This window comes from Octopus bimaculoides, chromosome 18 (genome assembly GCF_001194135.2).
Source record: "Octopus bimaculoides isolate UCB-OBI-ISO-001 chromosome 18, ASM119413v2, whole genome shotgun sequence".
In the NCBI taxonomy this organism is placed as follows: Eukaryota; Metazoa; Mollusca; class Cephalopoda; order Octopoda; family Octopodidae; genus Octopus; species Octopus bimaculoides.
The window spans coordinates 51,847,834-51,872,531 of record NC_068998.1 but is presented as its reverse complement, the minus strand read 5'-3'; the positions used below and the strand labels follow the sequence as shown (position 1 = coordinate 51,872,531).

The 24,698-nt window shown below is 33.0% G+C and overlaps 1 protein-coding gene across 1 annotated transcript in view; it reads right to left on the bottom strand.

Annotated features, from left to right (window-relative positions):
- The window catches only part of LOC106878091 (diacylglycerol kinase zeta-like), a 352,548-nt gene that overhangs the window by 210,081 nt on the left and 117,769 nt on the right, over positions 1-24,698 (bottom strand). The window contains exon 3 of the mRNA XM_052974271.1: positions 6,895-6,978. Coding sequence (XP_052830231.1) covers positions 6,895-6,978 — 84 coding nt within the window. The remainder of the gene's footprint in view (positions 1-6,894; positions 6,979-24,698) is intronic.

Sequence of the window (24,698 nt, the reverse complement as noted above, 5' to 3'; positions counted from 1 at the left end):
AAGGCTTTGCTAAGCTACAATGTCTGCTTTGGCATAGTTTCTACAGCTGTGCCCTTCCTAATCTCAACAACTTTACAGTGAGTACTGGGTACTTTTTTTTCCTGCCCCAACTATGGGGTTGTTTTTAATTATAAATTATTTTTTGTATCTCTTTGAGCCCTTGTGACTAATTCAGAAAAGATTATTTTATTATACCAATAATAAAAATAATCATTATTATTATTATCACCAAAATCATTATCATTAGCATTTAATTCTTGTATTTGCTATATCAAATTAGATTGAGTATTAGCATTTTTTAAGAATCCTTGCTCATATTTCTGCCTGTGTGGGAGGATGATGTATAACAATTGATTCTACACAGTAGTATATTATCTGCCTTTCATATGTAGTCTATCTAAAAGTACATTTCATTTTACTTCTGTTCTTTCAGATGAGGCATAGCCAAGTGTTTATTTTGTTGTTTGCATCTACATACTCCTTCACACAGCTACTCACATCATCAATTTAAGGTTGTTTTGTTTTAGTAACATTGTAGGATTTTCTATTGGGTTTTCTCTTGTATCTGTAAAATGTACTTAGTCTTGGCTAGGACACAGCATCTAGTAAGTAAGTAAGTATTCTAATACTGAATGTATTTTCTATTTCCTTCTTTAGAACAATTTTCATAGCTGTCTTGTTAAAAGATACTGAGCTTGATGTGCTGCATGTTATCAATATCTCAGTTTCAATTTTCAACTTGGAGCTGGTTAACCGCAATTGCTTATCATATATCTGTTTTTTCTCTCCTGATATTTCTAAATTATTTTTCTGTTTCTTTCTGCTGTTCGTTTTAACTGGTGTGTTCTATTGGCATTTTTATTTCCTCTTAGAACTTTACTGCCTCTTTACACATGGGATTTAGATTTCCATATTTATAAAATATAGCTGCAGAAATAACCATGAGGTTAAGAATCTGACTTTGAAAAGTATGTAGTTCTGGGTTTGATCCATCTGTGGAATACCTTTTTTTTTTTCATGTCCAGGATAACACAGTCCAACAGGTCGTTTTGTTCTAAAACAGCAGAATATGAATTAAGAGCAATTTAGCTACTATTTTTAGCAGGTTGAGAGACCACATATAAATTCCATTGTCCGTTTGCTTTATGTGTATAAGATTTGGTCCCCTTTCCAAGAATTTTAACCGTTTGTAACATCCAGTGAGGTTCCATTTCTTTCATTGTCAGAGCTGGTTGTTACATAATCATCAGAGTTTCTTTGATAAACTTCTGTTACTTTAATTCGAAATACTTGGAAGACGTCTTTAACACAAATTTCACAGAAGTATCGTCGGTGGTTTTAATGTTCATTTTTTCCTTGCATTTGATCCAGAAAGTGAGCCTTTAGAAATTCCAGAAATAGTTATGAAATCTCTTTCAAATTACACACTATCACTTAAAAGAATTAAACAAACAAACAAAAAAATGGATAATGAAGCCCTGGATATAATTATGTTCAAATAACAGTTGGGATGGTCAAAGAAAGAAGGCCTTTTATCATAAGTATGTTCAACCCAGACTGACAAAGATGTGAAAGCAAATAACAATAACAATAATTAATGTCCATTGTTAAATACATTGATTATATAAAACCAGACAAGAAACCAAATATGATATGCTGCTACTCTGAATTTCTCAAGTTTCCTTTTGTTTTACTTTTAATGGGCAATTCAATTCTAAACCTTATCATAACTAAATTTCTAAGAATAACATAATTTTACTGTGACTATTAAAAAAAACCTAAATGCTTAAAATGCTCAAAAAAAACATGGTTAATATTTCATTTTCTAAAGCAAGTGTAAATAAAATAAATATTTTATTTTTACATAAAGATATAATTGTATAACCGAAAATGTCAGCCAAGTCCTGTTGGATCGTTATCAATTCCTTTTGATTTACATTCACTCTAAGTATTTTTCTGTAATAATTCATAACAATTATGCATTTAGTAAAATGTCTTAATTACTACCAAGTGCATAAATGTACTGATTGAGTCATGTGTAATTAAAATCTTTGCACTACTAGTGTTACAGCTATCAACAGTAATTAGATAAGCAGACAATATTCACCTGTTGCAGCCTAAATAGAAAAAGGTATCTGGTCAAGAACTGCCAAGTTAAATTACTTAAATAAATGTACTGACAGTAAGAGATCTCTTTTATTTTGGACACAAAACATATTCAAAGCTAATAACAAAGACAAACTTTCAGTTTACATGGCTAATAAATTACCGAAGATATATTATGAATATTAAATCATGGTTTCACCTAGCCAGGATCAAAAAATCAAGTCTATAGAATCTATTGATAAGATCAGCTGAAATTCTTGTAATCATATTTTCTTTAATGTTATTTACAAAAATTAATATATGCTGTGGCGAGATAGAAAACATACATTTGTAAACTAGAATAAAAAGGACATTTTTGATCTTCTAAGCATCAAAAAGAACTGGAAAGTCAATATTTATTGAAAGTATTGATGAATATCTCTGAATGTCAGCCAAATTTTGTCATGTATACTTCCTGTTATTTTAAGAAAACTAAATGAAATGTGAAATTATGTTTATATAGCTGTGTGTATCATTTCACTAGTTGAACCAACACAAAAATATTTGCAGAGAATGTCTCTTAGTTTAAATAACTTTTTTATTATCTTCTCTCAGCCAAGATACAAGAGAGTCACTGGAAACGGGAAAAGGGAAATGTCACAAACAAAGATTTTGAGTAAAAATAAAACAAAACATTTGACTTAAATGGTAATTGTGATCATCAAGATAATTTGAAATTATTTCATGGTTAAGAAGTTTGTTTCACAATTACGTGGCTTCAGGTTCAGCCACACAGCATCACACCTAGGGCAAGTGGTTTTTACTATAACCTTGGGCTTATCATTGTCTTGTGAACAAATCTGGTAAACGAAAGCTGTATAAAGCCAATTGTATATATGTGGGTGGGTGTATGTATGTGTATGTGTATACACACACAGACACGCATCTAGTTTTCTGAATCTGAAATTTTTCTTGTGAAAGATAAATTCAGTATATCAATAAACAAAATATTCTACAATCTGTATTGAGCTCTCCTCCCACATTTGTTCAGTGCAATTTAACATTTGTGTGTGTGTGTGTAAGTGAAGGCATGTAACCTAGAGTTTTTAGGTGCAGTTGCTGATCATAAAGCTGCAGGTTCAGTTCCTGAACCAGACAACATGTATCCTTGAGCAAGCCACTTTTTACATGTTGCTGCCATCTACTCATCTAAGAATGAAAAACTAGCCAAGTACTGAAGCAGTTCTTTCTTTCTCCAGAAATGTCAATGTGCCACTGAGATCAAAGAGTGGGAGTGTGCAGAGGTTGTCTCTATCCATTGGTGGCTACAAAGGCACCTAAAACAATGAAAACATGGAATATATTACCTTTCTATGCACATTTGTAGGTGATGGCCACTTCTTGTTTTATGTGTATGTGCGTGTGTATGTGTGCATATAAATGAGATGGATGTTGACAACCCATGGTTCTGCCTCAGTGAAAAGGAGAATGATGTTTCTGTGTACCTTATCTGGAAAATGAGGACGATGACAGGAACAGCTGTAAAATCCTGTTTCAAATACATCAGCATTTGACCCATGATCACATGAGAAAAGTAAGGCCAATGTTAAATGAATGAACAAATGAATGAAAGAATGCTTCTTTTGTGAATTAATACATGTATTAAAATAGATCTTGAAGTTAGCAGTGTGGTGTTTTAATAGTTAAGACCAGAGCTGAGAAGACAAGAAGTTCAATCCTGGTATATAGTTACCAGTTTATTTTGCTGCTCTGGCATCAAAGAATGGGAGAGATAACAATGATGTATAAATAAATAATAAGCAGAAATTGGAAAGCTGTTGGCACGAAATTTACATCAATTTTGAAGCCAACCAGGATGTGAGAAGTTTTGTCTATTTGAAATGAGTAGGGACATGATCAGGAAAATGCTAATATTAATCCTTGAGTTTGCAGCTGTGCTATGTAGAGCCGTTAGACAAACAACAATACTCAACACTTTCTTAAGTCAGAACAACAAACAAAATGAAGACATACACATACATGTGCACATACATGTGCACACACACACACACAAAACAACGATGAAAACTAATAAATAAACTAACTTATCAAATAACTAATTTATGTAAATGGAAAGAATATAGATATATTAGGATTTGTTATCAGAGTTGTGTGTTTTCTTTCACACAAACTAAACTGCGCCTGATTTAAATCTTTTTTTTTTATTTCTTTATTTTTTTTTTCCATGAATATCATTCTGGAAGAAAGCATTTATTCTCTGAAACATCTAATATAACAACCAATTATAAAAACTTTATCTCATAATACACATACTATATATAAATATACAGATATATGCTTGCACGTAAATACAAGCATGTATATGCTTGCACAGTGAAGGTGCATACTTCAAAGGTTAGAGCAGTGATGGGCAACCATTTTTGAGAAGAGGGCTGCATGAGACATAGCACATCATCAAACAAGCTACACTAGTAATAAAATAAAATAATAAAAACGAAGAAATTCACAGTAATTTTTCATAGGAATGTCATCCAGAAAGTCCCACAGACTGCATGAATCCTGCTGGCCTTAGTTTGCCCAGAACTGGGTTAATGTGTTGACCTCATGATTGTAAGGTTGTGGGTTTGATTCATGGACCAGGTGGCACATGGTGCGCTTGAACAAGGCACTTCATTTTATATTGGTTCAAGCTATTCAGATGAGAAAAAAGGTTACCAGCACACTGTTGGTACAGCCGTTTCTACTTCCAACTATTACATCCTCAATGCTCCAAATATCAAGACTGAAAGACTCTAGAACAGTGGTTTCCAACCTTTTTACTACTAATGACCCCTTTTATTTAAATGAGTTTTCCCATGGACCCTTTTAATATGCTTATCCTTATGTGTATATATATATATATATATATATATATATATATTTGAAGAAAAGCGACAAAAATTCAATAGGTTATAGCAGTACGTGTTTCGTACAAACTTCATTTATTTATGCAGTGAGAACACCACATAAGATGTGCAATGAAAATGTACTCCTCATGTTAGTTTAAATTTTAGTTCATGGACCACCAGTACTACTATTGCAGGCCACTAGGAGTCTGTAGACCACAGGTCGGGAACCATTGCTCTAGAAAGTGACCGTGTCAGTTCCCGAAATGTTATACGATTATTAAACAACCTATGCAAAGTAACAATACATTTTCTCTGTTTTTATTTATTGACATCACCTTACATATTTTGCCTAACTTCTTACCTACATTTCCGAAAGTCATTTTCTAATACATTTATAGCCTTTACACACACTGCAATGCTTTAAGCAAATTACAATACTCTTAAAATCAAGATGATTTATTTATAGCAATTTTATTTAAATTCCGACATTGGCATTAACTTGTAGATTCAACAACTTGATTAAATAAAGATAGCTTCTTTCTGTTGCTATTTATAATAAATTATTTGCTTATATCCATGATGAAAACTATTGAGAATAAGTATTGTTTGAAGTAATATTGTTGGAATACTACTACTACTACTGCTAATAATAATAATAAAAGGTGATGTTTCAGCAGATGCAAACCAAATGGAAGGTAAAATCAGAAGCAGAATTAGGCAACAGGTAAAAACAATTTAGTTCCATTAGTAGAACATGGAATCTCTAACATTCTGGTAATTCTAACAGTATTATCTAAAAGAAAGAAAAAAAAATTAAAAGAATTCATTTCCTTCAGGTCTAAGGTGTGATACAAATTGAATTATTGTGTAAATTTCTCCTGACTGCATCTGTAATATGTAATATGTATAAAAGTTTTCAAGCAAATCCTAAAAGCTGTTACAAACTTACCTGTAGATAAAAGTAATTTGAATAAGTAATTAAATAAAAGGAAATAATTATAGATTTTAATTAAATAAATAAAACAACTGGCTGTCATCTTTGAAGACTGATATTTCAAATTCTTCTTCAATTTGAAATTAAAACTTAAATACCTCACAACGAAAGACAATTAAGAAATTACATTTTTTTTTTGTAGTGGTGGAAAACAAAATTTTCAGAATATAATAAGTGTCACATAGAGTGTAAAGTTTCTTATTTTTTTATTGCCCACAAGGGGCTAAACATAGAGGGGACAAACAAGGACAGACGAAGGGATTCAGTCGATTATATCGACCCCAGTGCGTAACTGGTACTTAATTTATCAACCCCAGAAGGATGAAAGGCAAAGTCGACCTCGGCAGAATTTGAACTTAGAACGTAAAGGCAGATGAAATAATGCTAAGCATTTCGCCCCAGCGTACCTATGTTTCTGCCAGCTCACTGCATGTAAAGTTTCTGATGCCTCACCCAATAAAAATATTAAATAACTTATGCTTGGTTTTCTATACTGGCTTGGGTTGGATGGGTCCCTCCCATCACAACATCTTGCAACTATTTTTTGTATAGTTCATCATTATCTTCTTCATGAAATCCAACATCCTCAGACAAAAGCTCAAATCTTTCCACAAACATTTATATAAAAATTTGAATGTGTATTGAAATGTCATTGGATTGCCAGAATCAACTGAGCATCAGACAAAATACTTTGTGGTATTCACTTACTACACTTCCCTTTCTGAGTTCATATCTCACCCAGTTCAGCTTTTCCTTTCTTCTTTCTTAGGTCAATGGAACAAGTACCAAGCAAAGCACAGAGAAGAGAGGGGGTGTTATATATAACTGATTAAACCACTGAAGGTTGTACTCCAGTATGACCATAATAAAAACTAAAAGTAAAAAAAAATGCTCGAATATACTTACTGTACAGTCTGGATCCATTACGTAACAGCTGTCTCCTGAAGCACTTGTTTCCACCCAAAGATGTTCTGTTGATACTGCGATATCCTACAACAATAGTATATAAAAAAAAGAACCTACTTTGAAACAATGCAAGGCAGAAGCACATTCTATACAACAAATAAAAACATTTCTAATACAAAACGAGAGCTTTCAGATCCAGAGTCAACAGAGTCTGAGTCAAGGTATGCAATGTGGCATTCAAGATGTGTTGTTGATGTTGCTTAACCTCAGACTGGTCTTCATTCAGCAGGTTTTATTATCAAGTGCATTTACATCACATCTGGTGTGTTATGTCTCCTTTTGTTACAATCACAAATAGTGTAAGTTGATGAGAGGTTGCTACTCTTTTTTAGTAACCACATAGAGGCTCCCTCATTGGTTCACAAAGACATGTAATTTGGGGTGCAATAGAACAGTCAGAACACGTTTTGAAGACTGATGATTCAATTTTTTTCCTTGATTTGTTGCCAAAAGTTGAAATTCTGACAATAAAATAAATTTAAGAAATTTCAGATTTTTTTTTTTTTTTTCTGTGGTGGAAGGCAATATCAAGAATATAGTGTATATTAGATAACAAATGATATAGAATCTAATTCACCACCCAATAAAAATATTTAATGGAGTCAAGATGAACTATGCGAAATATAGTGTTGCAGTGGGGTGTATTAACGCAGTCAAGATGTATTGTGTGAGGTGTGGTGTTGAAGTCAGAACATTCATGCACAGCAGGGCATGAGTGTATGAACATATTAAGTAAGGTGCAGTGGAGAAGTTAAGATGAGTGAGGTGCAATTCTGAAGTCAGAATGTGTTGTGCACAACAAGGTGTGGTTTTAAGAACATTAAGTGAAGCAGAGTGTAGAAGGTGAGATGCAGTATTGAATTTAAATGTGTTGTGTGAGGCACAGCACACGACATAATGTATGATACCCAAGACAAAATGCCCTTTTATTTTAGTTCAAACAGTTTATATATTATCAAAGGTAGAGATGAAGACACATGTGCCAGAAATGGCCTCAGTTTTTTGTGATTTATCCGAACCAGCTCGACTCAGAATTTAAGCCTTTGCAGAAGCTATTTCAGTTTGCATATTCATCCAACCCACACAAGAAGTTTAACTCATGTCAGCATGGAACATGGGCATTAAAAGAGGATGTTGTAAAAGTGTCAAAAAACAATTTAATTTTCAATTTAAAACACTGAAAAATTATGATAGATATGAATATTTAAGACACAGATTTGTTAAAAAATATTTAGAGGTCATAGACATTTAAATGAATGTTTATCTTCATCAAAATTAAATCTATTATATTTGAATAAAGAGCTTAACTAAGAAATAGAAATGTAATTTAAGGATGGCTGAATCATGATTAGTTATGCCAACAGCATCAGAAAACCTATTTCCCATAGCTGAGACTTAAGAAAGAGAAATTTAATTTTGATAATGTGTTACAAATTGTAAATATACTGAATGCAAAGAAATTATGTACTGATCTAGCAGCTAAAAAGATTGCTGGAGATACTGACCTACAGCAATGCATTTCTAGAAATAATACGTTTATTTCGTTAAATATAATTATTTACTGCAACGAAGAAATACTGATGTTACAGTGATGAGTAAAGTTTGAGTCATTTTCAAATGAGTTCTCACTGTCTACACAAAACTATCAGCATCTTTTCAGGGTTGTATAGCAGTGGATAAAAAATATTTTACTTCATTTAGTTTTACATCTGAGATTTTTCATATCAAGCATAGAAATTTCATCCATTACACATTATTCCATGCCACATTCTTGCCTCTTGTAATATGTGGCATCAACACACAACTACTATAATTTCATTTAGATAATGATGCCAAGAAGTTCTTCAAATATAAATGGACTTTAAAATGTTACTGTTCCAAACTAAACACAAAGGACTAAAATGAATATGAAAATACTCTAATATTAAACTTGAACAAGGTTGGATTTTCAATATAAACATGTGCACATGAGTGTGTGTGTATGTGTTTGACATACCACCACCAGTTGAAATCAGTGTTTTGCCAAAAAGATAATTAAGTACTCAGGTTGAAATAAGAATTAGAATAAACATGAACAGCTAAAATCCTTGATAGTAGTGCCCCAGTATGGCCACAATCCAATGATTGTAACCAGAAGAAGAATAAGATGACATAAGAATACAGAGTAAGTTCTTTTACAGCTGGATGACCTTATTATTAACACTACAAAGGAGTCTCTGAGACTGCTTCATATGCTAACAATAGTAGCTAAATCTTTTTCAAATCATACACTACTATTTTAAAAACTGATATAAACAATGTATTAAAAAAAGATCTACAGAAAGTTTTGTAGCTAAACAACAACAACAACAAAAAACTGAGGAGTAGAAGTGACATTGTTTATCAATTTGAAATATAGTTAAAGAGAAGGTCATAGTTGGTTATTCATTATGTGATAAGTTCAGGCTTTCAAAGTACAAAAGATCTGAAAATGTGAGTACATGCACATTTTTGTAATAGAAGTATAAACACCTGGTAGTTTTACACATGTGATATGAATATTTTTCATCATATTTAAATATTTCTACACAGGGAAAAGAAATATGTAAGACCAAGATTACAAAGTAGATGCTTGAATAGTATAAAGAAAATCGTTTGATCAATGTAATTAGCAAACTGTGCCTATGGTTGTAGTAGTTATATTCTACTAATTAGAAAGAAATAAAGTTATTAATCATATTAGAAACACAAGAGAAAGAATTCCCACCCTGTTATGAACAATAACAAGGTTATATATTGGGATATATTGATATTACTGTCAGTATGAAATCATAATCTAATTTCTCTCATATGAGAAAAGAAGTTTTAACAATCGACTGAATCATAAAAATACAAATATCACAGAAGATTTTTTGGAGAATTAGTACAAATTAGAAACACCATTGTTGCCACCGCCACCGCCACCACCACCACCAACACCACTACAACCACCACCACCGCCACCACCACCATTCCCATTAGCATTATTGCTGTCATTTTTATACCTGTTTTCTAATGGTTTAGGTAGACATTTTCTTCAAATTACAATGTTTTGCCATGTACTATGGTAGCATTTGGATCCTGAAACCAATTTTCACAATTACTTCTTATATGTTTCCTCTTTCTAAAGGTTCCTTTGACTTGGCTCTCCTTTACCCAACTGTCGTCATACACATGCATTCTGTCTGTACCCATGCTGTCTTCCATACCCAGTTTTTTTCCTCCCATCTTATTTGTGCTCTTTCAGGCACACTAACATTACACATCCACCAGACTGTACCAACCTCACTTGTTACCTATGCATATTCTTCACATTTAATGCCTATATTTCGCTCCTATGTAACATTGTACTTCAATATAACCTTCACCAGAAAACAGAAGCCCTCTGTTGCCAGCAAAGGTGATAGTTTGGTTATCGAAAACACTAATTAAACCTTCATAATTTTGTTTAATCTTTAGTCAGACAACTGCTATACTGACAGCATAATTAAACATTAAAACATTCAAGAAACTTGATGAAAGAAATATTTTTGTAACACTAATTCGATTAATTATAATAATTGTATTATTAATAGAAACTTGTAGTACTAATTACTTTTAAGTAAGCAAACAAGACTGGAAATTAGAAATTAATAAAAGCTACTTGATAATGCCAAACTAGAGAAAAATAACTTTAGTCAATATTCTCTGTTTTACATGAACTGAACTGAGAAAGTAAATTTTAAACAACACCAAAATTTTTAAGACATTAATAGAATGTTTAGTCTGAGATATTAAAATCCTGCAATGAACTACTGAGAAATTAATTAAGATTTGTTATTGTTGTTTAGCCCTAGGTCAACTCTGATCCAGCAGACCTATGGTCAAAGATCTTTCAGCCATGACCAATCTGTTTTCTGAAATACAGGTGTGGTTATGTGATTAAGAAGCTAGTTTCACAATCATGAGGTCTTGGGATCAGTCCTATGGTGTGGTACCTTGGGTAAGTGTTTACCAAAGACTTTTGAGTGGATTTGGTAGAAGGAATCTGAAAGAAGCCCATCAGATACACACACACGTACATACATACATATGTATGCTGGATGTTCTTGTCTCGACAGCACATGATGGATGTAAATGAGTGTCATTTGTTTCAATCTTCAGTGAAAAACATGTCAAGCAATAGGAAAACATTTGGAAATGGGTAAGGATTAGCAACAGGAAGGCATCCAGCCACGGAAGATCTATTACAAAGAATTCTGTCTGACTCATGTAAGCATGGAAATGCAGATGTTAAAATGATAATGATCATCATCTAATGTTATCTAAGACTACATTATCATCTAATAAGCATTTTGCTTTTATCTGATGCAAAATTGTGATTTGAAAGTGATCTGGCTGTTATTTCTAGTAAATCAAGGCTCTGTCGTTGACTTATTCAAGCAGATTATTTATTCTGTTGTTGCAGAAGTCTAATAACTACATTTGCTTGGCTTTTTTTTTCTTCTTTATTTTGGGTCAATATTAGTTATCGATATTTCTATCAAAAGGCTGCTATAAAAACTAGAAACAATACCTACTGCTTTCTGGCAGCTGACAAGATGCCTTACAATAATTAAATTTGTCATATTCATGAGCTTTTCACATGTAATTCATGTGTGTGTGTGTGTGTGTGTATAAACATGCAGCTGTTATTGTCTGTGTATATCAGGAACTTATACCATTTTTTTTTTACATCAAATAGCATACAGTATGTAAGTTCACTTCAGCAGAATCTGTGGGTGCCAGAAATAGACTGGACAGTGAAGAGCATATAACATGTCTTGACTGTGATACTTTATCCCATACAATTCATCACAGCATGTCAGTGAGTGCAATGCGATTCTCAGCAGGGTGGAGATATGGATATAAGATAGTGGCAGTGGTGGTAGGAGGAGGAGGAGGAAGAGAAGGAGAAGCAGCATCAGCAACTAACAATGCTGATTTGAAATGGCTGAACAAAAACCTTTACAAGCAAACTTTTTTTCGTAGAAGATGGTGATTTGGTAAATATGCTAATTTTGTGTCTGTTACTGCCATTGAGAAGTAAAAAGAAATTCTGATTCTGCAGAATTTGCAATGTTGCATGCCAGAACATTTTCAAGGTTGTTTGTTTATTCTACTTTTGTGTTGTGAATGACAATGCCATTGGCAACCATTTTCCAAAGGAATAATTGCAATTTTCTTTTATTTATGATGGTGAGAGTGACAGGGACTTGTCTGCACACTTCATTCAGAACAAATGCCAAATATGGCATTTTAAATTGAAGACACCAAATTTTTAATTGAAATTGCCAAGATTTTGCATTTCTCAACAGTAGTCACATTTTTCTCTGATATGCTTCAAAAAAGATATGCACATAGATATATATGTATATAGATGCATGTATACCCAGTAAGTGTTGATCATGTGTATGTGCATGAAAGGAATTGATCATATGTGTGTGTGTGTGTGTATCCCCTTGTCATGACATTGCATGATAGTTGTAAAAGATTGCCACTGTTATACAAGCAGTGTCATTCATTTCCAGTGTTTTGCAAGAAACGTGTTTGGCCATGAGGAAACATCATGTTTGGAAACAGATGAGGGTTGGCAACAGGAAGGGCATCTAGCCATAGAAAATCTGCCTCAATATATTCTGTCAAATCCATGCTAGCAGGGAAAAGTGAACTTCATGATGATGATGATGATACATACTTTCACATACTTGTTTATACACACACACATACACACTTACATATATGCACACATATACATACACACATGATTGACCTCCACACAGTATCCATCTATCACATTGAAATAATACTCGTGTATTTCAACAGAAATATGGGAACGAGAGGGTCAAGGAGAGAACAGAGGTACTTGCTTTCAATATTGAATAAGTTGTTAAGGTATAGTTGTTATTTAGCATCAGGTCAACAGTGAATAAGCAGGCCTATGACTGAAAGCATTCCAACCGTGACCATCCCATATTTTTTGCTGGTGGTGGTGGTGGTGATGGGGCTATCTACCTTATCTAATGTCCTTCCATTTTCTGAGGCTCCCTCAGTTCAAGCAAGAAATGTTAGAACAGATGTTGAAGATTAATTTAGTAAAGAGAAATTAAAGACAACATATTTGCATACCTTAAGAAGTTTTTTTTTTAAATGTATTTTATTCTTCAATTAAACAGATAACAAGGAGGTGTGAGCAAGTTTAGTTGATAAGATCTTTCTTGGCATCAGAAATAAATACCAAACTGAGGAGAACATTTCGTTTCTGATGATTCACTTCTGAAGATGAGTTTCAAGATTAGGAAATATTCATTTTGATTACAACAAATGTGGTACAGTTAATATTATTATTTCTTCCTAAATACATTTTACAATGAGTTCATTGTTCACAACCCTGTCTCTAAATTCCACAAGGTTTAGTCCTTATAGCAGTGTTTTGGTTTGTATGTCTCAATGACCCTGAGAACTGTGCCAGCAGAGCAGAAGCTCCTGGTAAGAACTTCCAAGCTAGACCAGTTAAAAGTTAGAGGTCAAACTAATCTGGACCAACTCTCTCTTAGGTAATAAAGGGTTTGTGTAGGGCCAACGTCCCTACCTTGAAAATAGCAAAATTACAGAAACCTCAATAATAATTTTAAAATAACAAGACCTGGGAGAGAAAGATCTATTTTGAGGGAGGCAGGATATTGAAGCAAAGCAGAAAAGAAAACAAGGATCCAACTGAAAAGAAAACCTTGAGTTGTGAACAGTGGAGGAAAGTTTTTGATGGTCTGTGCTCCAAAAGCAGTGAAGGGCTTAAGTAAATCAAGCTCTTATTGGCTTTAGATTTTTTCAAGAAAATGATAATACTATAGAAAGATAAGTTTTGTAGAGTTATTAGTTATGAAAAGACTGTTTAAAATGTACTCCAACATGTATTACATTTTTATTCAGCTTGACTATGTTGGTAGCTGCTGGGGTATAGCAGTATAATTAATAATTAAATTTCCATTTGTGCTTTTTTGCTGTTCTAAATCTACAGTCGTTCTTTTATATCTCAGTATTTGGTAGAATGAAAAAGAAATGACTACCTATATATGCTGATGTTGGGTTAAGAAAAGACAGAAAAAAAAATTATAAGGATTAAAAATAAAAAACTGAATTAAAAGTGAAATTCTATCTTCGATTATGTAACTCCATGCTTCCTATATTAATTGAATTTATACTGAGGAAGTAAACATCTCCTCATGGAAATACAATTAGAAAATTGATGGATTATTAAAATGTTATTTCCATTTCCTAAGCTCTAAATGATAATTTAAGAAACAAAAGAAAAAAGCTGCTTAAAAATATTATATTTCTCCATTTGATTTTCACAATAAGGAAATTACCAGTGAGCAGGTGTCTCCCAACGCCTCAAGTTGACCAAAGCCATTTCAATTGCTGAAAAGAAAACTGTGTACAAGATCTTCATATGTGTGTGTGTGAATACGTGTCTGCATGTGAATGTATATATTAGCATGGATGAATAAAATCAATGAAGCCAACATAATACAACTGAGGTACTTAGATCCAACTGAATCGTATTCCTTTTAACTTAGGTCCACCTGCTTTTGACTCTTAAGAGATAGATAAAATAAGTACCAGGTAGAGCATCAAGATCAAGATAATTGACTTTATAGTCCAATCACTGAAACCAGTAAATAAAAACAAAGTAATAATGATGTATACGGCTTATATAATGAATACACAAACATAAAATGGCATTAGCAGTTGTATGTTGTCTCAAAGAGACTTGTGTGTTAAAATACAAATGATTTGCTCAGAATGTAGTTGGAACATTGTTAGACCTAATGTTATTGGACCTAATTTGCTATCCTCAATGACAAACACAACCAGACATTCCAATATCGATTCTTTTCAATGAATTTCAAAATTTGTTCTAAACTTTTAAAAGTTTTTCTTTAAAAGGCTGCATAACTTTAATCATTAGCAAAATAATACACTTTGATACATGACGAGAAAGAAAAAGTGGTGACAGCAAAATGAATAAAAGATGAATCATTATATTTTTGCTATACTTTTGCGATTTAGAGAGAAGACATTCAATACATGTGAGGCATTACAAGAAAAGTGATAGATGTATTACGTAGTTTAATAAAGCATTGTTCACTGTGAGTCAATGAAGGAACCTTTACATGGTTACTGAAAATGCTAGAAATAACGATGAAATTCCTCTCAAATCACAAGCTGCTGTCTTACAACGCCAGATGAGATACTGTAGTCTAAAAAATATATGCTTTTTAAAAAAATTGAAATGGCCATGTTTGGAATGTTTTTGAATATATACAGATTTAAATACCATTTTTCAGTTATCTTTTAGCATTTACTTCTTTTAGTCATTGGACTGCAACCATCCTGAGGCACTGCCTTGAAGAGTTAACTCGAACTAGTAAGCCCCAGTACTAATGTTTATGCATGCTGAACTGTTAAGTTATAGGGACATAAACAAACTAACACCGGTTGTCAAGCAGTGGTAGGTGGATACACACAAAAGTGAATGCACATGGACACACACGCACACGCACACGCACACACACACACACACACACACACACACACACAATGGGCTTATTACTTTGAATAACAATTATTATTCTATATATTTTTGCCTCACCCCAAAATATTGTTAACGTTTAAGGAAGCTTGCTTGATAATAAATACAATTTTGGGCTGACTTTAATTATTTTCCCAGTTTACTTGCTTTAATCGATACAACCATCAAAAGCCTCATCCCTATAATCAGTTTGATGGTATTGTCTTAATCTCTGAAACTTCTGGACAGTTAATAACATTCTATTAGAATATTGGCATTTGTGTCTTGTTAATTTCTACTTCAAGTCATATGTGTCAATATAGTTGAGATTAGATTTGAAGAAGAAATATGTCAATTATGGGTACTGAAAGGATTATATTTAGACCATTGTTACTATTCCTACAACATATTAATCAACTCTTGTATATTCGTTAGATACTTAGATTGACAAATTCTTGAAAAATGATTGAAAAAGAGAAAGAAAAAAAAACCCAATATTGGTTTCAAATTCATGATCAACTTGATTAATGAATACTGTAAATGTATATCAAATAAATGTTTTTTTTAAATATTACAATTTTTTCAGAATAAAAAATCTTAAGGTTTAAAACATCATGGCGAAAAATTACTGTATTTATTTATGTATAAGATGCCTTATTTTAAACTTGATTTTTAATGAGAAAACAGAGTTGTGACTTATACACAGGGCAAGTTTGAAGAGAAAAATATTTTGTATCAACACTAAATTAGGGATGTGACTTATAAATAACAAAGAATAAAATATTATCTATGAATGAATTACATGTTAATCAAATGTCATTGTTATCATACCACTTGGAAGAAAACATAGTATCCATTCAAATGTGAAAGATGTATCTTAGAACACACTATTTTATTGTGTATGAAGAGTATTTTAACTCCCAGATATTTATTTATGTGATTCAGTCATGAAAGCTCCTTGCAAATAAATAAATACATAAAATAATTCAAAGAAAATTTTTACTCTCTACAGAATTGCTTTCTAGAAAATGCAACTTTTACTCAGAAATATGCACCTTGCTTATTATTTAGTAATGTAATACATGAAACAGTGAAGGTCCCTCTACATAGTTAGTTGACCTGCTAAAATTAGCAGTAAGATTTTCCTCAAATCTCATCCTACTCTTAACTGAAGGAACACAGAATTCTACAGTTCTTTCACTCCAGAAATAATTTTCAAGTCATAGCCCAAAAGTAATTTTTGATGATGTGACAACTGTAAGTTCTTCGCTAAGAATAAATTCTGTTTCATATCTGTTATACAGAGCTGAGATTTCAGTGAGGTATTTAGCCTATGAAGTGTTATTGAGGCAGTTTTGCAGAATTTCAAGACTGGGTGACCTTTGTAACTTGTATCTATTGAAGGCTTGAATTCGTTTACAAGATTAAGCAAAAAAAAAAAAAAAAAAAAAAAAGACAAATAAAAAAAAAAGTAGGATTCTAAAGTAAGAAGAATGGTCTGGAATCCAAAGAACAACATGGCAAGGACTAAAGTAAATGAGATCAGAAAATTTCTTTGATATCTTAGAAGTGTGCTTTCCCATGACTCGCAGAATTAAAGTAGATAAGCATGCAATACTCTGTAGTCGATTCTGATTATAAGTTCATAAAATGTCATGTTTCTAGCAGATTGTCAGTGAACCAGAATTGCGACTGCAAAACATGCACAGAATAATTAGCAATAGGAACACCCTAACTTTCAAATGAAACTTGAGGACTATCAAGATAGATCATGACATGAAGTCACTTGCCTGTGTTAACTACATAACCTAATTGATACTGAGATTGATTATAAAAAAATATAATGACTAAAGTAAGATGAGAGTGGAGAAAGTGCTGGGAACTTTCACAACATAGATTTTTGCCTTCTTCATAGAAAAGGCATTGCATGAATATTGTTTTTAAACCCCTTCACTCCTAAAGTCAACTTTAATCAAGCAGATCTATCAAAGTTATTACAGTCATGAGTATTCCACTTTTTGTTTCAGGCATAGTGAGTCATTAAGTGGAATTTGAGAAAAGTTTGGCTACTATTTCTAGCAGACTGACTCACCACATACCGGTTCTCTCAATGGCTCATGTAAGGAATGTAATGATTGGTTGATTGGAAAACATGAAAATGCCAGAGAAAAATGCATAGGGTATAAGCTGCTAGATGTGTCCTGGAATACCAACTATCTAAAATTTTCTTTCTGTCAATACATTTTTTTGAGGCATTTACTTCTATATAAAATGTTAAAACTAGACATCAGCCATAACCAATCTCCCCAGTCATTGAAAAGTTATGAAGACCATGATCACGGATGCTGCTTGTTTCTTGTCACAAAACCATAACCTCCACTCTATTTTACTCGGGAAAAGGCAACACATAAGCATGTGAGCATACAAGAGGACTGCACTGCTATAGACTTGTGGTGTAATATAGGTGTTCTTGGTGGGGAAAAGTCTCATTTATTGATACTAGAAGATTTGAACAACACAGGATATTGAACTTCATAGGTGAGATGATACAGAATCACAGCACATTGTAATTTGCTATATTGCAAACTTATCAAACCCATGGGAAATTGGAAACTAAAAAGGTTGTAGATGATTATAATTATAATAATATTGTTAATGATAAAGAAAATATATGTCTTAAAATAATTCTTCTGATGTTCTTGTATAGCATGGAAATAGTATGTAAAAACGATGTAATTAAGATGAAATTTTAATGGCAAACATCTGTGCTTCAATAAACCTAATACAAAGCACAAAATATGTTGAAACTTTTAATTAATTTTACATGCTTTTCTTTGTTTCATTTTATATAGACATAAATCTTTTCACAGTGAAAACTCAGCACTGTTATTCACTGCTTTAGATCATTACTAATTATATGTATGATGAAGAGAAGAAAACTAAATCAGATATTTAATGTAAGAAAAAACGTTATTCAACAGAAATCCCTTCAATAAGAATATGAATTTATATAACAATTGTTTAGACATTACTAACAAACTAACCTTTGAAAATGATAAGCATCTTTTAATAAAATAGTTTGGAACAGCTATTTTATATTTTAGAATATAATAACAATTTTCTTAAAGTTTATATTTTGGTCAATAAACATTTCAACTCTTAATTATATATATTTGTATTTTCTGAAGCAGTTTAAAAAAATATTACATATATATACTCTGGTTATTATTATTTTCTTGTCTACGTTTTGTTTGCAATGTCCTGTACCCAGATATGCACCTATATACACAGGAAGACGTAGGTATGCACATACCTGTACATATATATGCATATACTCATTTATTATTTGTTTTACGTGATCGAACGCCTGCGTCATCCCTGTTGTAAGTAGTTTTTTCAACTTTATATTTTCTGATGCGACTATCTCTTTCTCTATCACTTTTCCCCCCTCTCGTTCTTCCTCTGTTACTACTACGTATCTCTATTTACCCCTCTCGTTCTTCCTTCTGTTACTACTATATCTCTCTCTTTCCCCTCTCGTTCTTCCTTCTGTTACTACTATATTTCTCTCTTCCTCTCGTCGCTCACCTATTCTTCTACTTCCTCCCCTTGTTTCTCCCTCTACCACTCTCTCTCTCTTCCTTACCCCTCCCTGGTCACATGCTTCCGGTCACTAATCCTTTTCTTCCTTGTCTATCGCTGAGCAAACACGCGAACTTACTTAGTCCCGTCTTTTTCAGTTCGTGCCTCACAGCGTTCATATACACATAGTTTTTCACGCCTGGCCGCATAGCCTTTTCCGTTTGTTTTCCTGTCTTATTTTCTTTTCCGTTTGTTTTCCTGTCTTGTTTTTTGTCCGCCACGACATTCCTCCATGGCACAGGTTTAATTTGTGTATACAAATTTAATTTGCGGTCCATAGGAAGAGCCATTTTAACGATGCGTCCTGCCCAACTCTTCGAAACGCCAGTGTTAAAATGGGGGTAGCTAATGAAGGAAAATGTTCTCTATGTGGCTTGTGTGTTTTCTGTACTCTGGTTATTATTATTTTCTTGTCTACGTTTTGTTTGCAATGTCCTGTACCCAGACTTACAATTAAAATGGTCCCAATAAAACTGGTGGTACACTGTCTGATGAATAAAGGTAATAATGTGGGAGCCAAATAGCCTACTGTAACAGACTGCCTTAACAGTCTGTACAAAAGGGAAAGAATTAGTCTAGCATTTCTCAAAGGTTCACTTTTCTATGCTTGCATTAAGTGGCCAAAATTTGTAATGTAAATTTTCTACAGCTGGATGCCTCTCTAAACACCCACCCTTCCCTGTTTTCAGGTAAGATGTTTTTCTGCTTTTCTGATTGGCTGGACATGTTTCCAAACAAGACTGGCAACTTGTATGACAGTGACACTTGCTTACAACTATCACATGATGTCAAAACAAGGAGACGCAAACACACATACATATGTTTGTGTGTGTGTCTGTTTATATATGTATGACAGGCTTCTCTCAGTTTCTATTCACCAAATCCACTCAGAAGATTTTTGTCGGTCTGAGGCTATAGTAAAAGACACTTGCCAAGGTGCCATAAAGTAGGACTGAATCTGGAACTATGGGACTTGGAAGTGAAGATCTAAACCAGAAAATTCATGGCCGCACCTTCGATAACAGAATTAGTTTATGTTTGGAAAGTTCAAGAAATAGTCCATTGTTAAGCCAGTTCATTTCTGGTAAATAGTCATGAGTGCCATCACAGAAGAAACCAGATCTATCCAAAACATGGATCTATCCAAAACATGGCACCAGCGGCAAATAATTTCAAAGGAATGCACAGTAGGAAGTTTGTTGTCTACAGTTCTTAAGTAATTCTATTTATATAAGATGCATGTGTACGAATCTTTCTTCCTTTAGCATCACTAACGTTGTGAATAGCCTTAATTTGTAACAGTGGTGTTATGTAAGAGAGAACAATCCACCTTCTCTGAGACCTATCGGACAAGATTATCTGTTAAGATGGTGACAATGGTTGGAGTTTGTAGATATATTAGTTTGGAACAAAATAAATAAGAAGAATTAAATCATAGCATTTAGAAGAGCCAGAAGTTTTTGGTGGTCAGAAAAGTAGTAAATTGAGAGATACATTTTATCTTTGAAGTCAGTTATGAAGTAAGCAGAAGAAGAGAACAACTTCAAGCAGGAGTTGAAACCAAATCACACGCTTACTATAAAAGAAAATCTAAAATAACAATTGTAAACAACTAATGAAAGATTAATATATTTGGTAGATCAGAAACAGTAGTAGTAGTAGCAGCAGTAGCAGCAGCAACATAACCAATGGCAAAGCTCTTGTGTCATTGCCCATCATAGCATATTTGATACACAGACAATAGTAGTAGTAGTAGGGATATCAGTTTTCTGGATATATGTGAGTCACATTTTATAGTGAGGTATCTATACAATTTAGTAATATGTTAGAAAACTGAATAGAAACTATTGTTCATGTGAAATATATATAAAACAAAATGAAAAATAACAATCTGCCACAGCTCCCATCCCCCAAACCCCATTCACCTAACATTTATAACAATGATCTCCTCCCAACCACAGTCAGACCACATACAACTATGTCACACTAATGTTAGCCAATCAAAATGGAATGCCTGTCAGAGCATCAACCTTTAGTACAAGTATAGGAAATGGAAGTTAATCATAAGATGGACAGACTTTACAATAGATAGTATCACTTGACTCAGGTAAGCTTACATCTATTGTCATCATTGAAATTGTCAATATGGTTGTATTACATTTATAGGTGTGCAATATAAACTGCTCCCATCAACGTCAGTGAGAATCTCAATATTCTCGGAGCAGAAGCATACTGGGAAAGATAGAAATCTTCATGCTGTATGAATCAACCTATATCCAGTGTCCCAAAGAGAGCTAGTCAAGTGAATCGATGGCTACTTACCATTTTATCAAATGTACTCGATAATAATGATATGAAATGGTTAAAATTTGCCTACTTCACATTAGTGGCACTTAAACAATACAATGAAGACAAGGGAAATGACAACCTAACCGCAAACATCAAGTAAAAAAATCAATAACTATGTCACAACTGGTGTGTTTATCTCAGCTAAGTGGACGCTCACAGAAAGTAATCCAATCACTGTGTTTGATAAAAGAAAACAACTACATCATCTGCAAGTAGACAGTGAGTTTGTTGATTTTTATCATCAAAGAAGCTATGACAAGAATCTCATCAAGCAACATGCTTGCTGATCTTGCAAATGAAACATACAGATGGGATGTCATGTGGAACAGGTTTATACTGCACAACCACTCATTTAAGTCAGATCAGATATTCAAATGCATGATTGAATCTGTTATCCTCAAAGTGATGAACTCAACAAACTAACTCTTGATCTGCTGTTGTCCCTAACAACTTTAAGTCTTGCTCTCTGAAAAACTTGGGTCCATAATCAATAAAATGAGTCAGGTACAAAACTACTGGAGGCTACAACACCAATTCGTGAAGCCGGTACTTGTTGACAAGATCCATGCGTACAGTTGGGAAACATTCTGTTCAACAGCACAAACTGTATTACATTATAAAGATGGTGGATAAAGATTCACCTCTGTAGGCAACACTTTCAAGCATGCAGCATTCTGCATTGCACTGTCAAATTTAAACTTCAGTCTGTGATACAACCAAATCAGCTGGGCTTTGTGATTGAAAGTTTGTGGGCAGTTACCAGATATGCTATTATGCAGTATGGGAAGGAGGCCTGAGAATGATACATTTCCTCATCCATATACCATATACTGCTTGTTTTAGAGGAGATAATTTATTTTGGTGATATGACTGGGGTGAGGCAACATTTGAGAAACATATGTATTATGTGTTTGTAGACAAGAAGAAAAAAAATCCATATCTTTCATAATTGTAACAGATGGACAAGTTCCATGTAGCAATGCCTTACTCAGTTCTTTCTGGGGCCCAAGATTGGTGCCAAGCTTAGATAGTGGTATCTTCCAAGTTAGTATGGCTCTTTACATGCGCCCAGACAAGTGATAAATATCAAAGTGTAGATGTGTTAGAGTTGATGCCCCTTCAGTGTAGGAGATGCTCTCTGGATACTGAAATAATTTATAAAGGAATATTGGTGATCTTAGAGCTCATTGGACTGGACCATAGCAATAGCAAATGCCTGTTTTCTATTTGTTTTGCGTCAGGGATGCTAAGGTCACTAAAACTTAGGCTGGCAAGAACATCTCCGAGGCTATGCTCATTGAATGCTGTGATAAAAGATTAAAACATATAAGAGATAATGGACCATAGCCAGATGCATATCTCTCTGAATTGGTGGCAATAAAAATCACTGGTGCCATTAGTAAATTCATCATGATTGTCATTAACTCCCTCAAAATAAAGATGGAAGAAGCAACAGATGAAGTGCCTCTATAGCATGGCAGCGGTTGATTTGGCAAATGTTCATAACAATGCTTTGTGTGGTAGTGTATGACTGAAATACTGATGTCTTCTACTTTTATATACATCTCTCTCTCTCTCTCTCTCCTTCACACACACACACTATATTTATTTAATCTTAGTTTCCATTTCTAACTGACATTTTTATATCCACGCCATTTATTGAAGGTGTGAGTGTTAACAAAGGTCATATCTACAGATGTGAAAATCTTAAACAAATGTGAACAAAAATTTAGTATCAGCTTATTAGGTAAATTTGGTGAGGGTCATTTGAGGTTTTCAACTCATTATTGTTTTACAATTTCTAATTTAAGAAGAAATACAATATACAATTATTATCTGATAACAAATATGCCATTAACCTATAATCATTAACCTATAATCATTAACCTATAATCATTAACCTATAATCATTAACCTATAATCATATTACTCATTTTTTTTTTGTAGCATTTTCTTAACCCTTTAGCACTTAATTCTGTCATATCTAGCCTGAATATCCTGGCTTTTTATGTTTAAACTAGCCAAATCTGCCCTAGCACACCTACCATACAATATCATTTCAAATATAAGCAATTATATCGTTGAAATCTCAAAGCTATAAGTTAATGTATAATTAATTCAAAACAAAGTCAATAAATAAGCATTACATTTGATAGAGTAATCTGAATACTAAAGTTTTAAATTTTGGATTTATAAAGGAGAAAAAAAATATTTGGGGCCAAAATTAAATCATCTGGTGATAAAAACAAAAAGTAATGTGTCTGTGAATCTATCTTTTGTTTGCAAATAGAATATCATCCCCAAAGATAGAAAAATCATATGTTAACAACAGAACTAATTCACTCAATTTTTGCTTTCATTCTACAGGCCACAGTTCGATATTTTCCTCTAGTATTGCTAACACACGTCATAATCAATCCACACATTCTGTACAATCGACTGCAAATACAAAAATTTCCACTAAAAGATTGTTTGTAAACGTAACATATGTAACTTCAACAAATCTGAAATATTTCAAAGACTATAATCCTCATAAATTGATAATTTCTATCAAGGATATTTGCATGTAAATGATCTCCCCCAATGCTACTTCATATAGAATATATTCCTCAATAAAAGTATATTGGATGGTAATGTAGTGCTACCGGAAGCTTTTGGGACTCATTGTTTATTCCTCTAAAGTAAAACCTGCCTGAATTTGAAAGCAATTGTTAGAGTGTGAATTCATGCATATGTGTATGGTGAAAGTATATGTAATCTAAAACGTGACATGTATAGCAAACCATGTCAACAGTTAATATACATTGGCATGTATACCTATAATATAGGTACTTAATAGAGAAATGTTCAAATTTAATATGCTGAGTGTAATAAAGAAATGTATACCTATAATTTAGAATGAAATAGAGCATCTATCTTCATTTAATATAGCAAGTGTATATAAATGTATATATGTGTATATATATATATATACATCTATAACATGTAATGACAGCATGTCTACATTCAATATGCTGTATATAGGGTGTGTGTGTGTGTGTTTGCATGTTTACCTGGCACTATGAATGTATGTATTCAGAATTTTAAAAAGAAAGAGGTGGTGGCCTGATCATTAATTTAAACATAATTGGGATAGGTTTCATAT